Source organism: Chiloscyllium plagiosum, chromosome 31, assembly GCF_004010195.1.
Source record: "Chiloscyllium plagiosum isolate BGI_BamShark_2017 chromosome 31, ASM401019v2, whole genome shotgun sequence".
NCBI classification, from domain to species: domain Eukaryota; kingdom Metazoa; phylum Chordata; class Chondrichthyes; order Orectolobiformes; family Hemiscylliidae; genus Chiloscyllium; species Chiloscyllium plagiosum.
In genome coordinates this window covers 44002461-44022138 of record NC_057740.1, presented here as the reverse complement: position 1 = coordinate 44022138, position 19678 = coordinate 44002461, and the positions used below count along the sequence as shown (strand labels likewise).

At 41.9% G+C, this 19678-nt stretch overlaps 1 protein-coding gene across 3 annotated transcripts in view; it reads left to right on the top strand.

Moving 5' to 3' along the window:
• Positions 1-19678, top strand: part of LOC122565518 (CREB-regulated transcription coactivator 1-like) — a 155803-nt gene that overhangs the window by 64752 nt on the left and 71373 nt on the right. For all 3 annotated transcript variants that reach the window (XM_043721565.1, XM_043721564.1, XM_043721566.1), the window contains exons 7-10: positions 3709-3752; positions 3981-4201; positions 4891-5045; positions 17223-17438. In XM_043721565.1, coding sequence (XP_043577500.1) covers positions 3709-3752; positions 3981-4201; positions 4891-5045; positions 17223-17438 — 636 coding nt within the window. The remainder of the gene's footprint in view (positions 1-3708; positions 3753-3980; positions 4202-4890; positions 5046-17222; positions 17439-19678) is intronic.

Sequence of the window (19678 nt, the reverse complement as noted above, 5' to 3'; positions counted from 1 at the left end):
TCCATACATAGCTCCTTTAAACTTTTCCCCTCTCACCTTGGATTTGTGACCCCTAGTAATTGAGTCCTCCACTCTAGGGCGGGGGGGGAACAAAGTTTCTTGCTATCCAACCTGTCTATACCTCACATGATTTTATAGATCTCAAACATGTCTCCCTCAACCTCCATCTTTCTAATGAAAATAATCCTAATCTACGTAATCTTCATAGCTAGCACTCTCCATACTAGGCAACATCCTGGTGAACCTCCTCTTCCCCCCTCTCCAAGCACCCATATTGACTCTGCCTGATGGTGTTACGATTTTTTGAACCACCCTGATAATACCCCTTTGGTAGATGTGAGATTAATTTGGGGTATAATTTCCTGCTTTTTGTCTCCTTTCTTGAATAGTGGTGTTATATTTGCATTTTCAAATGCACTGAGATTTATGGTAGATTATAACCAAGGCATTTGCTATCTCTGCTGTCATTACTTTTAATGCCCGAGAAAACAGACTATCAAGTCCAGGGACTGGTTGACTTTAAATTCCATTAAATTTTCTTTCATAATTATTTTAAGTTTCTCCCTCCCTTTTGCAATTTGATTCTCTACTACTCTTAGAGTGCTTTTTATATCTTCTCCCGTGAAGACGGATACTCCATACTTTTTCAAAGTCTTTGCCATTACTTATTATTGCTAATTCTCCTATCTGAATTTCCATAAGACATAGGAGCAGAAGTAAGGCCATTCGGCCCATCGAGTCCACTTTGCCAATCAATCATGGCTGATGGACATTTCAACTCCACTTACCCGCATTCTCCCCGTAGCCCTTAATTCCTTGTGACATCAAGAATTTATCAATTTCTGCCTTGAAGACATTTAGCGTCCCAGCCTCCACTGCACTCTGCGGCAATGAATTCCACAGGCCCACCACTCTCTGGCTGAAGAAATGTCTCCGCATTTCTGTTCTGAATTTACCCCCTCTAATTCTAAGGCCGTCTCCACGGGTCCTAGTCTCCTTGCCTAACGGAAACAATTTCCTAGCGTCCACCCTCTCCAAGCCATGTAAGTTTCTATTAGATCTCCCCTTAATCTTCTAAACTCCAATGAGTACAATCCCAGGATCCTCAGCCGTTCCTCATATGTTAGACCTACCATTCTCCGCTGGACACACTCCAGTGCCAGTATGTCCTTCCTGAGATGTGGGGACCAAAACTGGACAGAGTATTCCAAATGGGGCCTAACCAGAGCTTTATAAAGTCTCAGTAGCACAACGGTGCTTTTATATTCCAACCCTCTTGAGATAAATGACAACATTGCAATCGCTTTCTTAATCACGGACTCAACCTGCATGTTTACCTTTAGAGAACCCTCAACTAGCACGCCCAGATCCCTTTGTACTTTGGCTTTACGAATTTTCTCACCATTTAGAAAGTAGTCCATGCTTGTATTCTTTTTTCCAAAGTGCAAGACCTCGCATTTCCATCAGCCATTTTCTGGACCACTCTCCCAAACTGTCTAGGTCCTTCTGCAGCCTCCCCACTTCCTCAGTACTACCTGCCTGTCCACCTAACTTTGTATCATCGGCAAACTTTGCTAGAATGCCCCCAGTCCCTTCATCCAGATCATTAATGTATAATGTGAACAGCTGCGACCCCAACACTGAACCCTGCGGGACAGCGCTTGTCACCGGCTGCCATTCCGAAAAAGAACCTTTTATCCCAACTCTCTGCCTCTTGTCAGACAGCCAATCCACAAACCATACCAGTAGCTCACCTCGAACACCATTGGCCCTTACCTTGCGCAGCAGCCTCCCGTGTGGCACCTTATCAAAGGCCTTTTGGAAGTCTAGGTAGACCACATCCACTGGGTTTCCCTGGTCTAACCTACTTGTCACCTCTTCAAAGAATTCCAACAGGTTTGTCAGGCACGACCTCCCCTTACTAAATCCATGTTGACTTGATCTAATCCGACCCTGCTCTTCCAAGAATTTAGAAACCTCATCCTTAATGATGGGACCAGTGCTCACTTTAGCTACTCTTTATGTACTTAGAACATAGAACATAGAAGAATACAGCGCAGTACAGGCCCCTTGGCCCTCGATGTTGCGCCGATCCAAGCCCACCTAACCTATACTAACCCACTATCCTCCATATACCTATCCAATGCCCGCTTAAATGCCCACAAAGAGGGAGAGTCCACCACTGCTAACCTTACAGCCTGTTTTATACTGTATTTCAATGTCCTTCCTACCGAAGTGCATCACCTCACACTGCTCTGCATTAATCCTCATCTGCCATAAACCTGAAAACTACACCAATGTGTCACTGTCCTGTTGGAGTTCCACACTGTCCATCACAAACATTATAATTCTTCCAGGTTTAGTATCTGCATATTTTGAAATTGTCCTACAGTCACACACCACACAGAAATACCGATTCACTCACTATTGTGAGGAAGTGCACTATTCACACACTCCCTGAGGACAGACTTAAATACTGACACCCACCAGACAAAGCAAGTGAAATGCTGACAAGGTCACCCTGGAGCAAGAGAAATACCGACAGACATTCCATGTCTGTATTAGTTTCTGCGTTAGCTACATTGTATTCCATTTGCCACCTTTCTGCCCAGCTCTGCAGCTTCTCTGTATCCTGCTGTATCCTGCCACATCCTTCCTCACTGTCAACAACTCCTTCGACTTTCGTATCATCCGCAAACTTGCTCACCCAACCTTCTAACCCCTCTTCCAGGTCATTTATAAAAATGATAAACAGCAATGGTCCCAAAACAGATCCTTGCGGAACACCGCTAGTGACGGCACTCCATGAAGAAACTTTGCCATCAACTACTACCCTCTGTCTTCTTCCATCCAGCCAATTCCTAATCCAAACCTCCAACTCACCCTCAATGCCATATCTCCGTATTTTCTGCAGTAGCCTACCATGGGGAACCTTATCAAACGCCTTACTAAAATCCATATATACCACATCTACCGCTTTCCCCTCATCAACCTCCTTCGTCACCTTTTCAAAGAATTCAATAAGGTTTGTGAGGCACGACCTGCCCTTCACAAAAGGCTTTTATTATCACTTTATATATCGTGCTAATTTTTGCCTCGTGATCCAGAATTGAGTGAAATCCCAAAATTGCTGCTCCTCCCTCAGATCAGCTGAGTAGTGCAAGAATAGAACCTGGTTCTTCCTTTGATTCTCTGTATGATCTTGGCTGCTTCTGGCTTATTGTGTTCTTCCAGCCTCCTGCTTATCTACACCTGTAGGTATTGAAGCAACAAAAGCCATAGAGGTTAATCACACTTTAAAGATTTAAATGCTGTTTTGCTTAGGCAATGTGGATGAGTCCAGAAAGAATTTTAAAAAATCAATTCCATAATATAGTTTAATTATGTCAGACCTCATATCCTCATAGGAAAGCAATAGGCAACACATGGAATAAAATAAATGGATTGAACTACAAAAATAGTTTTTTGGAATTATTTGTTAAAGAGGAAATCCAATACTCTGTCCAACTCTCTATACTGAGAATAACCCATAGACTAGGCATTATTTAGCAATCAAGTGTTGACATAATCTTTGAGAGGTATTAGAGGGAAAAACAATGGGAATACACCAAACACGGTCTAAATACTGGAGGAATAGCAGTTAATGGGTTTCATGCTTTGCTCATCTCATTTTTAAGGTGCTTCTCATTTTATTTGTTTTCTTCACAGTCTGTATCCTCACGGCCTAAATCATGTGAAGTCCCAGGGATCAAGTGAGTAGACTTTCTGGGCTTCAGCTGTGCATGAGAGTTAGTGTTTAGATGGTGGTGGGAAGGTGTGGGGCAGGGTCTTTAACATTTGTAATCTGATGATTTCAAAACGGCTAATCTCCTACATAAGTAACTGTTTAAGATTAAGATAAGACATGTGATGTTCTCAGGTGGTTTTAGCTCCATAATGGAAGTTGAAAGCCTGATTTTGTTTTTCTTTTATTTTAACAGTATTTTCCCATCTGCAGACCAGGAAAGTACCACAACACTGATGCCTGTTGCTCATAACACTGGAGGATCCCTGCCAGATCTCACAACCATTCATTTCCCACCACCTCTTCCTACTCCACTAGATCCAGAGGAGTCTACGTTTCCACCCTTGAGCAGTGCAAACAGCACTGGAAATCTGGCAGCAAATATGAACCATCTAGGCCTCAATAGCAGCAGCCAGGGTATGTGAGGGGACATTTGCACCAATAGCCAGTGTACATGGAAAGGCATAGGATGTAGAGACTGGATATTAGAGAACATCAATATGTAGAACCAAGGCTCAACAGGGTGGTAATCGTGGAAGAATAATACCTGCAAATCATTTTCTGGCAGAACAACTGGAGAAACTTTGGGACAGATACAACTGTAGGAAAGGTAGTTCAAATGACCTTTTCAGTTTTAGGTAATAATTATTTAGTTTAGTTTACATTACAGTGTGGAAACAGGCCCTTCGGCCCAACAAGTCCACACCGCCCCGCCGAAGCGCAACCCACCCATACCCCTACATTTACCCCTTACCTAACACTACGGGCAATTTAGCATGGCCAATTCACCTGACCTACACATCTTTGGACTGTGGGAGGAAACCGGAGCACCCGGAGGAAACCCACGCAGACACGGGGAGAACGTGCAAACTCCACACAGTAAAGTTTATTTGTAAACTTTACAAATGCAAAGATGTCTGGGACCTCATTTATGTCCCCTGAGAAACTGTTGAGTTAGGGCCAGTGATTTTCACCCTGTAGAAGAGGGCCAATTGGTCAACTTACTTCAATCCGAGTAGCATCTGGGGACAAGAACAGATCCCCACAAATGAGACTGATCACTTAATCAATTTTCCAATCTTGCTGACATCTTGCATTGTTTGCAGGTCTGACATCATCACAGGGGTCACTGACAGGGTCTCTCCAGAACCGACAATCAACAGTGACACCTCTCTCTTTACCAGTCAGCACAGACTCGCGGAGACAACAGCAACAACTTCAGCTATCACCAGCTCTCTCCCCACTCTCTCCAATCACACAGGTATAGTCTGCAAGGAATAAATTATACAATTGAAGTGTAATGTGCTTTTAAAATATAATCTGATAACAGGAGAATTAGACGTCAATTTGAGCAGCATTTAAACTAACCAGAAACTTAATTGAACACTGTTAAAATAGAAGCTAAGTTGAAGCTTTCTATCTTGCATTCATCAGGACTGGTAAGCAAGAAATCAAACTGCTGATTTATACAGCATGATAATAGGGTACTGATTGGTTAGAGTATGGATGGCATGGAGATGCAGTTGGAACAGTTAAATGTCAATCTTAGTTGAAAATCCTGACCAGGCAGACAGGCTGTCATTGTTCAGGCTGTTGCCATCGGGAATGCAATCTCCGTAACTCTTTTCACAATGAAGGAGTACACTGTGCAATGAATTCCTTTTGCCTATGTGTTTAATATAAGAAACTGCTAGGGTATGTAAATACATATTACTGAGAGCCCAATTGATCTTCACATTTGTTTCCAGTATAATTCTTGGCACACTGGGGATTTCAGCATGAGCAGTCTAATATGGAATCACAGAGTCCCACAGCAAGGACAGAAGTTCTTCAGCCCAAACTGGTCCATGCCGGCCCAAACGTCCATCGACACTAAGTGCATTTCCCTGCACTTGGCCCATATCCTTCTAAACCTTTCCCAACCATGTATTTGTCCAAATGCCTTTTAAATCTTGTTAATGTACCCACCTCAACCACTTCCGTTGGCAGCTCATTCCACATGCACACCAGTCTCTGTTTAAAAACAAAAGTTGCCCCTCAGATTCTCTTCTATTTTTTCCCCCTCTAACCTTAAACTGATGCCCTCTAGTCCTTGATTCTCCAACCCTGGGAAAAAATACAGAGTGCATTCACCCTATCCATGCCTCTTATGCTCTTCTATAAGATCCCCCTCAGTCTCCTACACTCTAAAGAAAAAAAAGTCCTAGTTTGTCCAACCTCTCCCTATAACTCAGACCAATGAGTCCTGGCACCATCTTTGTAAATTTCTTCTGCATTCTTCCCAGTTTAATAACATCCTTCCTGTAGCAAGGTGACCAAAACCGAACACAATAATCAAAGTGCTGCCTCACCAACGTCCTGTACAACTGCAACACATATTCCTAACTTTTCTACTCAGTGCCCTGACTGATGCAGACCAGCATGCCAAAACTCTTCACTGCTCTGTCTATCTGTAATTCCACTTTCAGAGAACAGTGCACCTGCACGCCAAGGTCCCTGTGTTCCACTACGCTCGTTAAGGCCCCACCATTCACTATGAAACTCCTGCTTTGATTAGACTTCCCAAAATGCAAAACCTCTCATTTGTCTATATTAAACTCCACTTGCTATTTCTCAGCTCACTTCCCCAGCTGATCAAGATCCTGGTACAATTTCTGATGACCATTCTTACTGTTCACAATGCCTCCTATTTTAGTGTCCCCTCCAAACTTACTAATCATGCCTTGTACATTCTCATCCAAATTATTGATGTAGATAACAAACAGTAATGGGCCCAGCACCGACCCCTGAGGCACTCCACTAGTCACAGGCCTCCAGTCCAACAAACATCTTTCCACTATTACCCTCTGCTTCCTACCATCAAGCCAACAGTATAGTCATCTCCCCATGGAATCTAACCTTCTAGAGCAGCCTACCATATGGAACCTTATCAAAGGCCTTTTGAAATGAATTTAGACTATGTCTACTGACCTGTCTTTGACAACCTTCCTGGTCACTTCATCAAAGAACTCCAACAAATTTGTCAGGCATGATCTGATGTTGAATGTGATTTCATGAGATTTGCAAGCACAGACTAGTTGAGCACAATTGGCTTGCTGAGAACAGTCCGGGGACGTGAGTTGGTACAATCCACCAATCGTTGAAATGTATGACATTCCCTTTTCAGTTTGGTTTCTTGGATCAGTCCTGATGGGTGCATGATAAAAACTCAATCTTATTTTAGCAATGTTTAAGATCTGTACTAAGCAATTATTTAAAATTAATTAATTTAATCTCATGAGGAAAGTCATTTTCAGGTCAGTGTAACACACTATTCATACTTGCTCCTAACACTGTTATAACACAGTAGAGAATTGGTACCCACACTGAAATGAGTGCTTGTCTGTGATTTAGTAGGTATGTTGTATTTTACCTCAGCAGAATATTGCGCAGAATAAATGATCATGTTCTGGCCTCACCAAACGTATTGTCCCTACGTCACCAACCTAATCCCTTTCCTTGACTACCATCTCAATCTGATTTGAAATTTAATGACTATTTGGCTTGAATTGAGTTTCCAGTTCTGTAAGTGCTCTACTACAAAGGTCACTTCCTTCTCCCTCTAACATCACCCATGTCTGCCTCTGCCCATCTGTTTGTGAAACCTTCAGCCTTTCCTTTATCACTTATAGATTCATGTACTATAGTATATTTGTGTCCAGGTTTCCACATTATGCATTGTTTTTTTCCAAAACTCTGCTTCCTGCATCTTTATTGCACAAAACCTTGTTCACCCATCATCAGTACTGTCAGATTTGCATCAGGTTTAATCTAGTGATACATCAAATTAAAAATTCTGATCCTTATATTTAAATCCTTCCATTACCTTATCTTTCATATCTCTGGCCCCCTCTAGTCCTCCATCTTTCCTCCCTCTCTCAAGGATGTGGCAATGGCAGAATGATCTTAACAGGAATTTTATCTTTCATATAGATTCGATTGAGTAGCCTGCTCATGTCAAACAGGTATTGCATTGTATAAGTAAGTCTGGGTTGGATTTCTGTAATATAATCTTCAGCTGACAAAAGGAGCTCAGATTAATTTAATAAAGAGCTAACTTTAGGTAGCAGCATCAGGCAGGTGAACTTTTATCAAATCACTATTATAAAGAGGTTTTGTTCGCTCTGGTGTTCGAAAAATTTGTAAAGTAAATTTAAGCAATGTCATAAGGAGTCTGTAAAGGGACATAGATGGTTCAAGCTAAGAGAAAGGAGGATGCTTGCTTAAGGTTGAGGCAGCATGGATCAGACAGGGCTTTAGAGGGTTATAAGGTAGCCAGGAAGGAACTGAAGAATGCACTTTAGGAGCGCTAGAAGCTGGGGGGGAGGGGGCTTGGAAAAGCTTCAGAGCGGGTAAAGTTAAGGAAAACCCTCAGGCGTTCTACACTTATGTGAGGAGAAGAGGATGGCCAGAGTGAGGGTACGGCCAATCAGGGATAGTGGAGGGAACCTGCGCCTGGAGTCGGAGTATCTTTAATGAATACTTTGCTTCAGTATTCACTACTGAGAGGGTCCTTGACGTTTCTGAGGACAGTGTGAAACAGACTGATATGCTCGAACAGGTTGATGTTAAGAAGGAGGATGTATTGAAAATTTTGAAAAAACATAAGATATATAAATCCCCTGGGCCAGACGGGATATGCCCAAGGTTACTACAGGAAGCAAGGGAAGAGATTGCTGCGCCTTTGGTGATAAGCTTTGCATCCTTCCTGATGAAGGGCTTTTGCCCAAATCATCAAATTTCCTGCTATTGGATGCTGCCTGACTTGCTATGCTTCTCCAGCACCACACTCTCAACCCTAATCTCCAGCATCTGCAGTGCTCAATTTCGCCTTTGCATCCTCACTGTCCACTGGAGTAGTGACAGATAATTGGAGGGTGACAAATGTTATTCGCTTGTTCAAGAAAGGGAATAGGGACAATCCTGGGAATTGCAGACCAGTCAGTCTGCAATTGGTCAGTGGTGGGCAAAGTATTTGGAGAAGATTCTGAAAGACTTGATTTATAATTACTTGGAAAATCATAGTTTGATTAGAGATAGTCAGCGTGGCTTCGTGAGGGGCAAGTCGTGCCTTACAAACCTTATTAAATTCTTTGAGGATATGACAAAACATGTAGATGAAGGCTGTAGTGAAGGCAATGGATGTGGTGTACTTGAATTTTAGCAAGGCGTTTGATAAGGTTCCTTATGGTAGGCTTATTCACAAAGTAAGGAGGCATGGGTCACAGGGAAATCTGGCTGTCTGGATGCAAATTGGCTGGCCCATAAAAGACAGAAGATAGTGGAACGTATTCAGCCTGGAGCTCGGTGACCAGTGGTATTCCGCAGGGATCTGTTCTGGGACCTATGCTCTTTGTGACTTTTATAAATGACTTGGATGAGGAAGTGGAAGGGTGGGGTAGTAAGTTTGCTGATGACACGAAGGATGGTGGAGTTGTGAATAGTGTGGAGGGTTGTTGTAGATTGTAACGGGACATTGACAAGATGCAGAACTGGGCTGAGAAGTGGCAGATGGTGTTCAATCTGGAAAAGTTTTAAGTGATTCACTTTGGAAGGTCAAATTTGAATGCAGAATACAGGGTTAAAGGCAGGCTTCATGGCAGTGTGGAGGAACAGAGGAATCTTGGAGTCCATGTCCACAGATCCCTTAAAGTTGCCACCCAGGTTGATAGGGTTGTTAAGAAGGGATATGGTGTATTGTCTTTTATTAGCAGGGGATTGAGTTTAAGAGCCGTGAGGTTATGCTGCAGCTCTGTAAAGCCCTGGTTTGACCATGCTTGGAATATTGTGTTCAGTTCTGGTTGCCTCATTATAGGAAAGATGTTGAAGCTTTAGAGAGGGTACAGAGGAGATTTACCAGGATGCTGTCTGTACTGGAGGGCATGTCTTATGAAGAAAGGTTGAGGGAGCTAGGGCTTTTCTCATTGGAGTGAAGAAGGGTGGGAGGTGACTTGATCGAGGTGTACAAGATGTTGAGAGACATAGATAAAGTAGATAGCCAGAGACTTTTTCCCAGGGTGGAAATGTCTATCACAAGGGAGCATAATTTTAATGTAATTGAAGGAAGGTTTAGGGAAGATGTCAGAACTAAGTTCTTTACTCAGTGGTGGATGCATGGAATGCACTGGCAGCAGTGATAGTAGGGACATTTAAGCAAATCTTGGATAAGCACATGGAGAATAGTGCAACTAAGGGTATGCAGCTTAGTCTGATCTTAGTGTAGGATAAAAGGCTGGCACAGCTTCGAGAGCTGAAGGGCCTGTACTGTGCTGTACTGTTCTGTGTTCTAAGTGAGTGGGTACAAATGTGACAGATGGACTATAATGTGCGAAAGCGTGAGTTTGTCAACTTTGCCTGGAAGAATAGAGAATTATATTTAAATGGAAAAAGATTGCAGAACTATGAGATACAAGGGATCTGAGTGTTCTAATGGATGACCAGCATAAAGTTTGTATGCAAATGACAAAATTGTTTATTGCAGTGGGAATGGAATATGTAAGTAAAGATGTTTTCTGCCATCATGCAGGGCATCGGTGAGGCCACATCGAGAGTATTGTGTGCAGTTTTTGTCTCCATTTTTGAGAAAGGATATAATAGCTTCAAAGCAGTTCAGAGAAGATTCGGTCAACTGATTCCTGGGATGGAGGGGTTAACTTATGATGAAAGGTTGAACAGCGTAGGCCTATAGCCTTTGGAATAAAAAGTAGAAAGTGCTGAAATGCAAGTCTGGCATATTAAATAGGTGACTTGAATTTTGTATTATTTTTAATAAGGATGGGTTGCGCCTAAATTGGAGAGGCACTGATATCTAGGCAGGGAGGTTTGCTCATTGTCACTGGAGAGAACTTAAAGCAGTGTGCCAGTGAGGTGGGGACCAGAGCAATAGGACAGCAAGTGAAATGACTGAGGAGTTAGAGACCAAGACCAGTAAGGCTAACAGGAAGAACAGGCAGAGAGTGGTTTCCAAACTTAACAGGACTGGCAGTCTGTTTTTGTTTTAACATGAGTATAATAGGTAAGGCAGATGAACTTAGAATTTGGATTAATACACAACAATGATATTGTAGCTATTACGGAGCCTTGATTGAGAGAGTGACAGAGTGGCAGTTTAACATTCTAGGACTTAGATGTTTCAAGAGCATGAGAGGGGAATGTAATGGAGGTGGGAAGTTGTGTTACTGATTAGGGAGAATGTCACCCCTCTACTGAGGGAGGGCATCATGGAGGGCTCATTCATCATGGACAAATGGGTGGTGTTCAGAAATAGGAAGGGTGCAGTCAGTTTTGGCGGTGTAGTAAAGGTCTCTCATCAGCCAGCAGGAGATGAAGGAACAGAGATATGGAATAAGGTAGAAACACCAGGATTGTTGAGATGGGTAGTTTTAACTTCCCTTATGTTAATGGGGACTCCCTTAGGGCTTGGTGGTTGGGATTTGGAATCCGTTAAGCATATCCCAGGTGGGTTTCTTGAAGCAATATGTATGCAGTCCAACTGGGAAGGGGCCATAATAGACTTGATATTGGGGAATCGAACTTTCAGTGGGAGCATTTCAAGAACAGTGACTATGATACTGTAAGTTCTTTTGCCACTAAGAGTCATAGAGCTGTACAGAATGGAAACAGACCCTTTTGGTCCAACTCATCCATGCTGACCAGATATCCCAAATTAATCTAGTCCCATTTACCAGCATTTGGCCCATATCCCTCTAAACCCACCTTATTCATATATCCATCCTGCTGCCTTTTAAATGTTGTTGTAATGTACCAGTCTCCGCCACTTCCTCTGGCAGCTCATTTCACACATGCACCACCCTCAGTGAAAAAGTTTCCACTTTTCCACTTAGGTCCCTCTTATATCTTTTCCCCTTCACCTTAAAACCCCTCTTTCTCCACCCCCCCCCCCAGGGAAAATACATTGTCTATTTATCCTATCCATGCCCCTTATGATTTTATAAACCTTTATAAGGTCACCCCTCAGCTTGCGATGCTTCAGGGAAATTAGCCTCAGCTTATTCAGCGCCTCACTATAGCTCAAGCCCTCCAACCTCAGCAAGATCCTTGTAAATCTTTTCTGTACCCTCTCAAGTTTTACAACAGCCTTTTCATTAGCATGAAGACCAGAATTGGATGCCATATTTCACAAGCGGCCTAACCAATGTCTGTACAGCAGCAATATGACCTCCCTGCTCTTGTAGTCAATGCACTGACCAATAGACGCAAGCATACCAAACTCCACCTTCACTATCCTGACCACTTGTGACTCTGACTTCAAGGAACTCTGAATCTGCACTCCCTAGGACCTCACCATTAAGTGTACAAATCCAGTCCTGATTGGCCTCAGCAAAAGTCATCACCTCACAGTTATCTAAATTAAACTCCATTTGCCATTCCTGGGCCCATTGACCCATCTGATCAAGATCCCATGTACTCTGAGGTAATCGCCTTTGTTGCCCACTACACCTCCCAATTTTGGTGTCATCTGCAAACTTACTAACCGTATCTCTTATGTTCACATCCAAATCATTTACATAAATGACAAAAAGCAGTAGATTCAGCACCAAGCCTTGTGGCACACCACAGGTCACAGGCATCCAGTCTGAAAAGGAATCATCCTCCGTCTTTTACCGTTGAGCCAGTTCTATGTCCAAATGGCTAGTTCTCCCTATGTTCCATGTGATCTAACCTTGGTAGCCTTGTTGAATGAGGAACCTTATCGAATCCTTTACTGAAGTCCATATAGCTCACATTTACCACTGTGGCATCATCAGTCCTCTTCATTACTGCTTCAAAAAACACAATCAAGTCAGTGAAACATGATTTCCCACGCACAAAGCCATATTGGCTACCTTAATCAGTCCTTGCCTTTCCAAATGCATGTAAATCCTATCCCTCCGGATTCTCTCTAACAACTTACCAACCACCGATGTCAGGCTTACTGGTCTATAGTTCCTTGGCTTTTCCTTACCACCTTTTTTAAATACTGGTGCCATGTTTGCCAACCTCCAGCCTTTCGGCACATCACCTGTGACTATTGATAGTACAAAAATCTTAGCGGGGGGGTCCAGCAATCACTTTCCTAGCTTTCCACAAAGTTCTAGGGTACACCTGATCAGATCCCAGGGATTTATCCATCTTTATGCAATTTAATATGTCCAGCACCACAGTCTCTGTATTCTGGGCATTGTTTTCAAGGTGTTGCTAATAATTTCCCCACGTTATCTATCTTCCATATTCTCCTTCACAGTAAACACTGATGCAGAATACTTGTTTACTATCTTTCCTATCTCCTGAAGCCATGCTGTTCTTCAAGAGGCCGTATTCTCTCCCTATTTACTCTTTTGCCCTTGATGTACTTGTAGAATCTCTTTGGATTCTCTTTAACCCACTTTGTTAGAGCTATCTCATGTCCCCTTTTTGCCCTCCCGATTTCGTTCTTAAGTATACTCTTTTATACTTGTCTAGGGATTCATTCAATACCTGCTATCTATACCTGACATATGTTTCCTCCTTATTCTTGACCCAAAATGTCAATTATTTTAGTCATCCAGAAATACCTACACCTACCAGCACTGCTCTTCACCCTAACAGGAATACTGTCTCTGGACTCTTGTCGTCACATTTTTGAAGACTTCCCATTTTCTAGCCATCCCTTTACCTGCCACATCTCCACACATACACACACCTCCCACCCACCCACCCCCCTCCCCCCCAGTAAGAGCATTTTGAGGCAACAGATATATAGTAATACTAATAATATCCACCTCGGTTGACGTTGTTGTGAGCAGTTGTGGGTGGGTAAATGTCTCCAGGACAATGGCGCTTTATTCAAGGCAACAGAAGCCGCTGCCGCCCACTTGCATGCGCGCGCCCTCCCTCCCGCACTCCGTCCACGAGCCTTCCAACCGCCTCATAGCAGGAAGCAGGCTATCAGCGTCATCACACACAGCACTCTGATCACCTTTTGATCCTCACATGATTTAAGCAGGCCTGGTGTATGAATTCTGCCTGGTGCCTGCTTTTTGTTTTGTTTTCTGACATTAATTATCCTGACCTGTGTGTAGCATGGACCTCTCTCTTCTCAACCTTCCTCTGTCCTCTATCTCCAACTTTGCAGCACAGTCGTTATTCAAACAATCAGTTATCCGAACAAATACATGTACTCCCCGCCCGTCTCGTTCTGATAATCGAGGTTAATCTGTACATCCACATACTGAATCAGAAAATTTTCTTGTACACAATTAACATATTCCTCTCCATCCAAGCCCTGAATACTATGGCAGTCCCAGTCTTTGTTTGAAAAGTTAAAATCCCCTGCCATAATCACCCTATTATTCTGACAGATAACTGAGATCTCCTTACAGGTTTGTTTCTCAATTTCCCGCTGACTAGGTTGGGGTGGAGGGAGCTTCTATAGTACAGTCCCAATAAGGTGATCATCCCTTTGTTATTTCTCAGTTCTATCCAAATAACAGGCCTTGAACATATTCCCCAGAATGTTCTCTCTAAGTACAGTTGTAATGTTAACCCTAATTAAAAAAATGCCACTCCCTCCTCTTTTGCAACCTCCTTCCTGTAGCATCTATACTTTGAAACAGTAAACTGCCAATCCTGTCCATCTCTGTGCCAAATCTCTCTAATTGCTACAATATACTCCCGCCCTTATTAGTTTAAATCCACCCCACCCCCCAAACAGCACTTTCAAATCTCCCCTTCCAATTCAGGTGCAATCCATTCTTCTTATACAGGTCACTTCTACCGTAGAAAAGGTTCGAATGATCCAAAAATGCAAATCTTCCTTTCCTTCCACCAGCTCCTCAGCCATGCATTCATCTGCTCTATCCTGCTATTTCTACCCTCACTAGCTTGTGACACTGAGAGTAATGTAGATGATATTACCATCAAGGACCTGCTTATTAAATTCCTGGCTAACTTCCTAAATTCTCTCCTCAGAATCTCGTCCTTTTCTCTTCTTATGTCATTAGGTCCAATGTGTACAACGACCTCCTGCTGGTCCCACTCCTCTTTGAAAATATCCTGCACCCTGTCTAAGGTATTCTTGGTCTTGGCACCAGGGGGACAACACCAATCTGATGTCTCATTTTCAGCTATGTATCCTCTGACTACTAAGCCTTTTGTCAATAGTTTTGATTCATTTATCAAAACAAAATCCATTAAAATTCTTATCAGTGTTAGAAATGCAGGTTCTTTTAAAGATTCTCTAAATGAGTTGATCAGCAAATAAGGATCCTAGTAGTGCAGCGATAGTGTCACTCCCTCTGGGCCAGGAGACCAAGTATCAAGTCCCACTTGCTCTAGAGATGTGTAATATCATCTCTGAATAGGTTGATTAGAAAATATCAAAGCTGTGTCTTTGTGAGGGCTCTGTGTGACACTAGTAGTATCAGCAGGCCTGTGTTTGGGTCCCACTTGCTTCAGCAGCATGTCATAACACTTTTGAACAGATAGATTTTTCTTTAAAATCAAAGAGCCTGGTTGATTAGAAAATAAATTTAAGCTGGGTTCTTGGTGCTCTTGTTGCTAAGTTGTAGTGTCCCTATGTCTGAGTCAGGAATTCAGAGTTCTAGTCCCACTTATGTTGGAGACGTGAAATTACATCTTTGAATAGATTGATTTAAAATACATGCAAAAAGGACCCTTTTGGCACTGCAGTCATGCCAGAATGTATTGGTTCAAGTCCAGCCTGTTTCCCGAAGGTGTATCATAACATGTATGAAGAGGTTGAATTTTTTTTTAAAAATCAGGAGAGATGGTGTAGTGGTAATCCAGAACCCCTAACAAAAGTTCTGGGAACATGGGTTTGATTCCTACCATGGCTGGTTATGAAATATAAATTCAATAAAACCATGCAATAAAATAACTCGTATAATGGTAATCATTCTTGTATGTTGTTACAAAGTTATCTGTTCACTAATTCTGGTAGAGAAGGAAATCTGCCATCCTTGCCTGGTCTGACCTAAATGTGGTTCCAGATACAGCAGTGTGATTTGACTCTTCGCTTATGGGGGGAGTGGTGGGGTAGCGATAATGTCACAGGACTAATAATTCAAAAGCAAACAGAAGCACACATTACTCAGCAGGTCTGGCAGCATCTCTAGAGAGAAAGCAGAGTTCAGTGACCCTTGTTCAGAGCAGAGTTCTCTTCACAGATACTGCCAGATTTGCTGAGTTTCTCCAGTTTTTGTTTTTGCTTGTTTCAGATCTCCATTATCTGCAGTTCTTTGCTTTATATTAATAATCCAGAACACCAGGCTGAGGTTCAGGAAATCTGACTGTGGAGGATGGTGACATTTGAATGCAACAGGAAACTATTGTTGTGGTAATGACAGTGGACTAGTCCATAACCCTAGGCTTTTGAAGTACTTTTGAAGTATAATCACTGTCATAAAGGAAGTTGGCAGCCAATTTCAATACAATAAGTTCCCATAAATAGCAAAGAGCTGATTTCTTGAGAGCACTTATGGCACATTAGTAGTATCCATCCAACCCAGAATGAGTCATAGCATCTCTGAAGAGGTTGATTTAATGAAAATATCAGGGGATGTAGTACCTTGTGGTACTGTCATTGGATTAGTAATCCAGGACATCAGACTATTGTTCTGGGGACACAGGTTTGAATCCCACCATGAGTGGTGGTGAAATTTGAAAGGCTCTTTTAGCACAGTGGTAATGTTATCTATCCAGACAGCCTGGATTCAAGTCCCACCTGCACCAGAGGTGTGTCACAATATATCTGAACAGGTTGATCTAAAATATTTAAGGGCTGAGGTCTTCCTCAGGGTAGGTTGCCTCCTGGATAGAGAAAGGATCTAAAATAAAAGGTGAAAACTGGTGTTTGCTAAACTATAACTTTACAGTAAAGCCTTTGTTTATCTCAAATTCTTTTGCTACCTAATTCAGCATATGGGCATTAGTCTGTTAAACATCTCATTCTTCATTTCTAAGAAGAACCCCAGTTTTTCCGATCTTCTCGTGCTACTAAAGATTGTCATCCAAAATACAATTCGCATAAATCTCAACTCCACCATCTCCAAGTCGTGACAGCCTTCCAAAAATGTGGTACCCAGAACTGAGCACACTATTTCAACTCATCTGACATTTACACCTGTAACTTCAAACAGGAGTCTCTCAATTGGTTAGGTCTTGGGCAGCAATCCTGGCTTATTTTTCTTTCTTTAATCAAAGACCGTGGAATCCATGAGATCAGCTGTCCCATCACAGGCCAGAACTTGTAACCTTTCTCGTATATGACTAGGGTCTATACTAGCTTGCATTTTCAGACTTTGGGCTACTTTGTAAAAGCTGTACCTTGTGTTTTATTATGTATGCGGTAGGCTGTGCAAAGTGTTACTAACTAACAGAGGTGTTATTTTTATTGTAGGCTGTTGCTATGGATGCATTGGCATTGGAGCAGCAACTTCCTGCATATCGATTTTTCACGCAGCAGACTACACAGCCACAGTCTCAGAGTTCCAGTAACCTGGTTCAGAGCTCACAGTCACAGCAGCAAAGTTCTGGCCAACAACAGACAGCTACAATGCCACAATCCCCGCCAATGAACCAAACGCAGGCACCAATAGGAATGGATATTAGCACGGTAAGTAGATGAGTGACATGATGGAGTCAGTAAAATCATTATCTCAGAATATTTAATTAATTAATTTAGATGTATGTAGAAAAGTGCTTCAACAAGAGCTGGAGACTTAAAACAAGTCAAAATCCAAATTTTAGGTGTATCTGCATTGTTTCCTTGGAGAGTAGATAGTAAATTGCTGTTGTGAAACTTCTTGTGAAGTTCTTTCATTTCAAGGTACTGCAATAAATCCAAGTAGTTTTTATGCAGTGGCGATGGTAAATTTGTATGAAAATGTTGTTAGACTACTTGAAGAGACCATGTCCTAGACAGGCCATGATAGATTGGATATAAAACCAAAGAAAGCAGTTATGGTAGTTTCATCAAGACAACACCAGAGATGGAAATAGAAGCTACAAATCTTCTCACAAACTTTGAATAGAAGTTATAAGTTTGTAAAATAGTTTTAAGAATTGATTCCCTAGAGTATGGATGTTCTAATCACTTTGTATTTTTCCTGTTGAGTCAATGACGAAGAGTTATTAATTTAAAATTGAAGAACTAATAAAAGCAAGATAAAAATTGAGTTATTAGTTGCCTCCTTTTGTGCTCTAAACTTGTGTGTTTCTTTCCTGTTCCTGGCCTGCCCCTCCATATGTCGACCTCTGCACCCGACTTTTTTCAACCTCTATTCTCCACTTTTTCTCTCTGTTATACGTTCTCTCTAGTCTGTTTGCACCTTGGTGTATGGTTTAACATCCAAATGTTTTGCTGCATCATTGGTTTCTTGTTTAAAAATTACAATTTAGATGGATGTTTTGTATAATTACCTTATATTGATTACATAGAATTAAATTGCAAATTATATTGAATTGATGAAAGTGTAGCTGCTGCCATACCATAAACCAGCTGAAGGTGGCTCTATAAAAGCAATCACCTGTAATAACCTTCAATAGGAGCTTTGCTGCAGGTCTGTGAATTATGATTTCCATTGTTGGCATTCCTCAGTGTTTGTCATTATGTTGAATGTGGGGCTTTATGTGATCTCTTACTGTGCAGATGGTTTATTTAGAAATGGATTTAAACTGCTGATGAGACTAAGGTAGTATTGGCTTTCAAGAAGTCAGTGCACTAGTTTGTCTATCATTGTAACTATTGTGCCCATCAGATGCTGCGGTGAATATTATGAAGGTTATTGCATTCTCATGCGTAATACTTCAGATAGTTCTTCATGATTATTTGTCCTTGGAAATCTAGTTTAAAAAGGCTTTTTTTTGTTTTATAGTATGTAAGCATTGCTGTATCCCAAAATGACTTTAAGAAGTTGCTGGTGACTCACTTGGAACTGCTTACACTGTGCACTGGATAGAAACAAAGAACTGAAATAGTCCAGTTTGTTTCTTTTGTGTTGAAAGCTTGAAATACTGTGAGACTTTAACTGGTGCTTTTCAGGCTCTTGTTTACATTTGAAATCTTCCATTTGTAGAACTTCCTTCGTACCCTCAGGATGTATGAAAGCTCTTTGCAAACAACTTAAAGAAATAAAAACTTATGTTTGCCCAGAAGTCTTCACAGCAATCAGACATTGTGCGGGCAATTAAGATAATTTGTAGTCACTGTTGTAATATAAAAAATGTGGCAGCCAATTTGTGCAGCAAGATCCCACAGTAATCCAGAAAATAACCAGATAACCTATTTCAATGAAGATGGTTGAGTGTTAAATTTGGCTTAAGCCAGATCTCTCCTGCTCTTCGTGGAATAAAGTCCTTACGTTGCAAGAAAGTGATACGAAGAATGAGCAGGAAAGCCAAAGCAAAGAATGTGAGCAGATAGAATCTTGAGCCGTGGATAGGAAATAAATTCAGGTGACCATCTGGAAGTAGGGGGCTGGGGGTTAGACTCTAAAGGAGATGTAAGCTGGGAAATGAACAGCAATGAGAGATGGAAGCGCTAAACACAACCGAGAGAGAATGAAAGGAAGGTAGCAAGAGAAAATAAGGAAGAGCCTGTGGTGAGAGCAGGGGTAGGCGAACAGAGCATTGGGGGGGAATAACAGTGAACAGGGAAGTCATAGACCTGTACAGCATGGAAACAGATCCTTCGGTCCAACTCATCTATGCCAACCAGATATCCTAAATCAGTCTAGTCCCATTTGCCAGCATTTGGCCATTATCCCTCAAAGATCTTTTAATTCATATACTCAGTCAGTTGCCTTTTAAATGTCGAAATTGTACCAACCTCTGTCTCTTCCTTTGGCAGTTCAT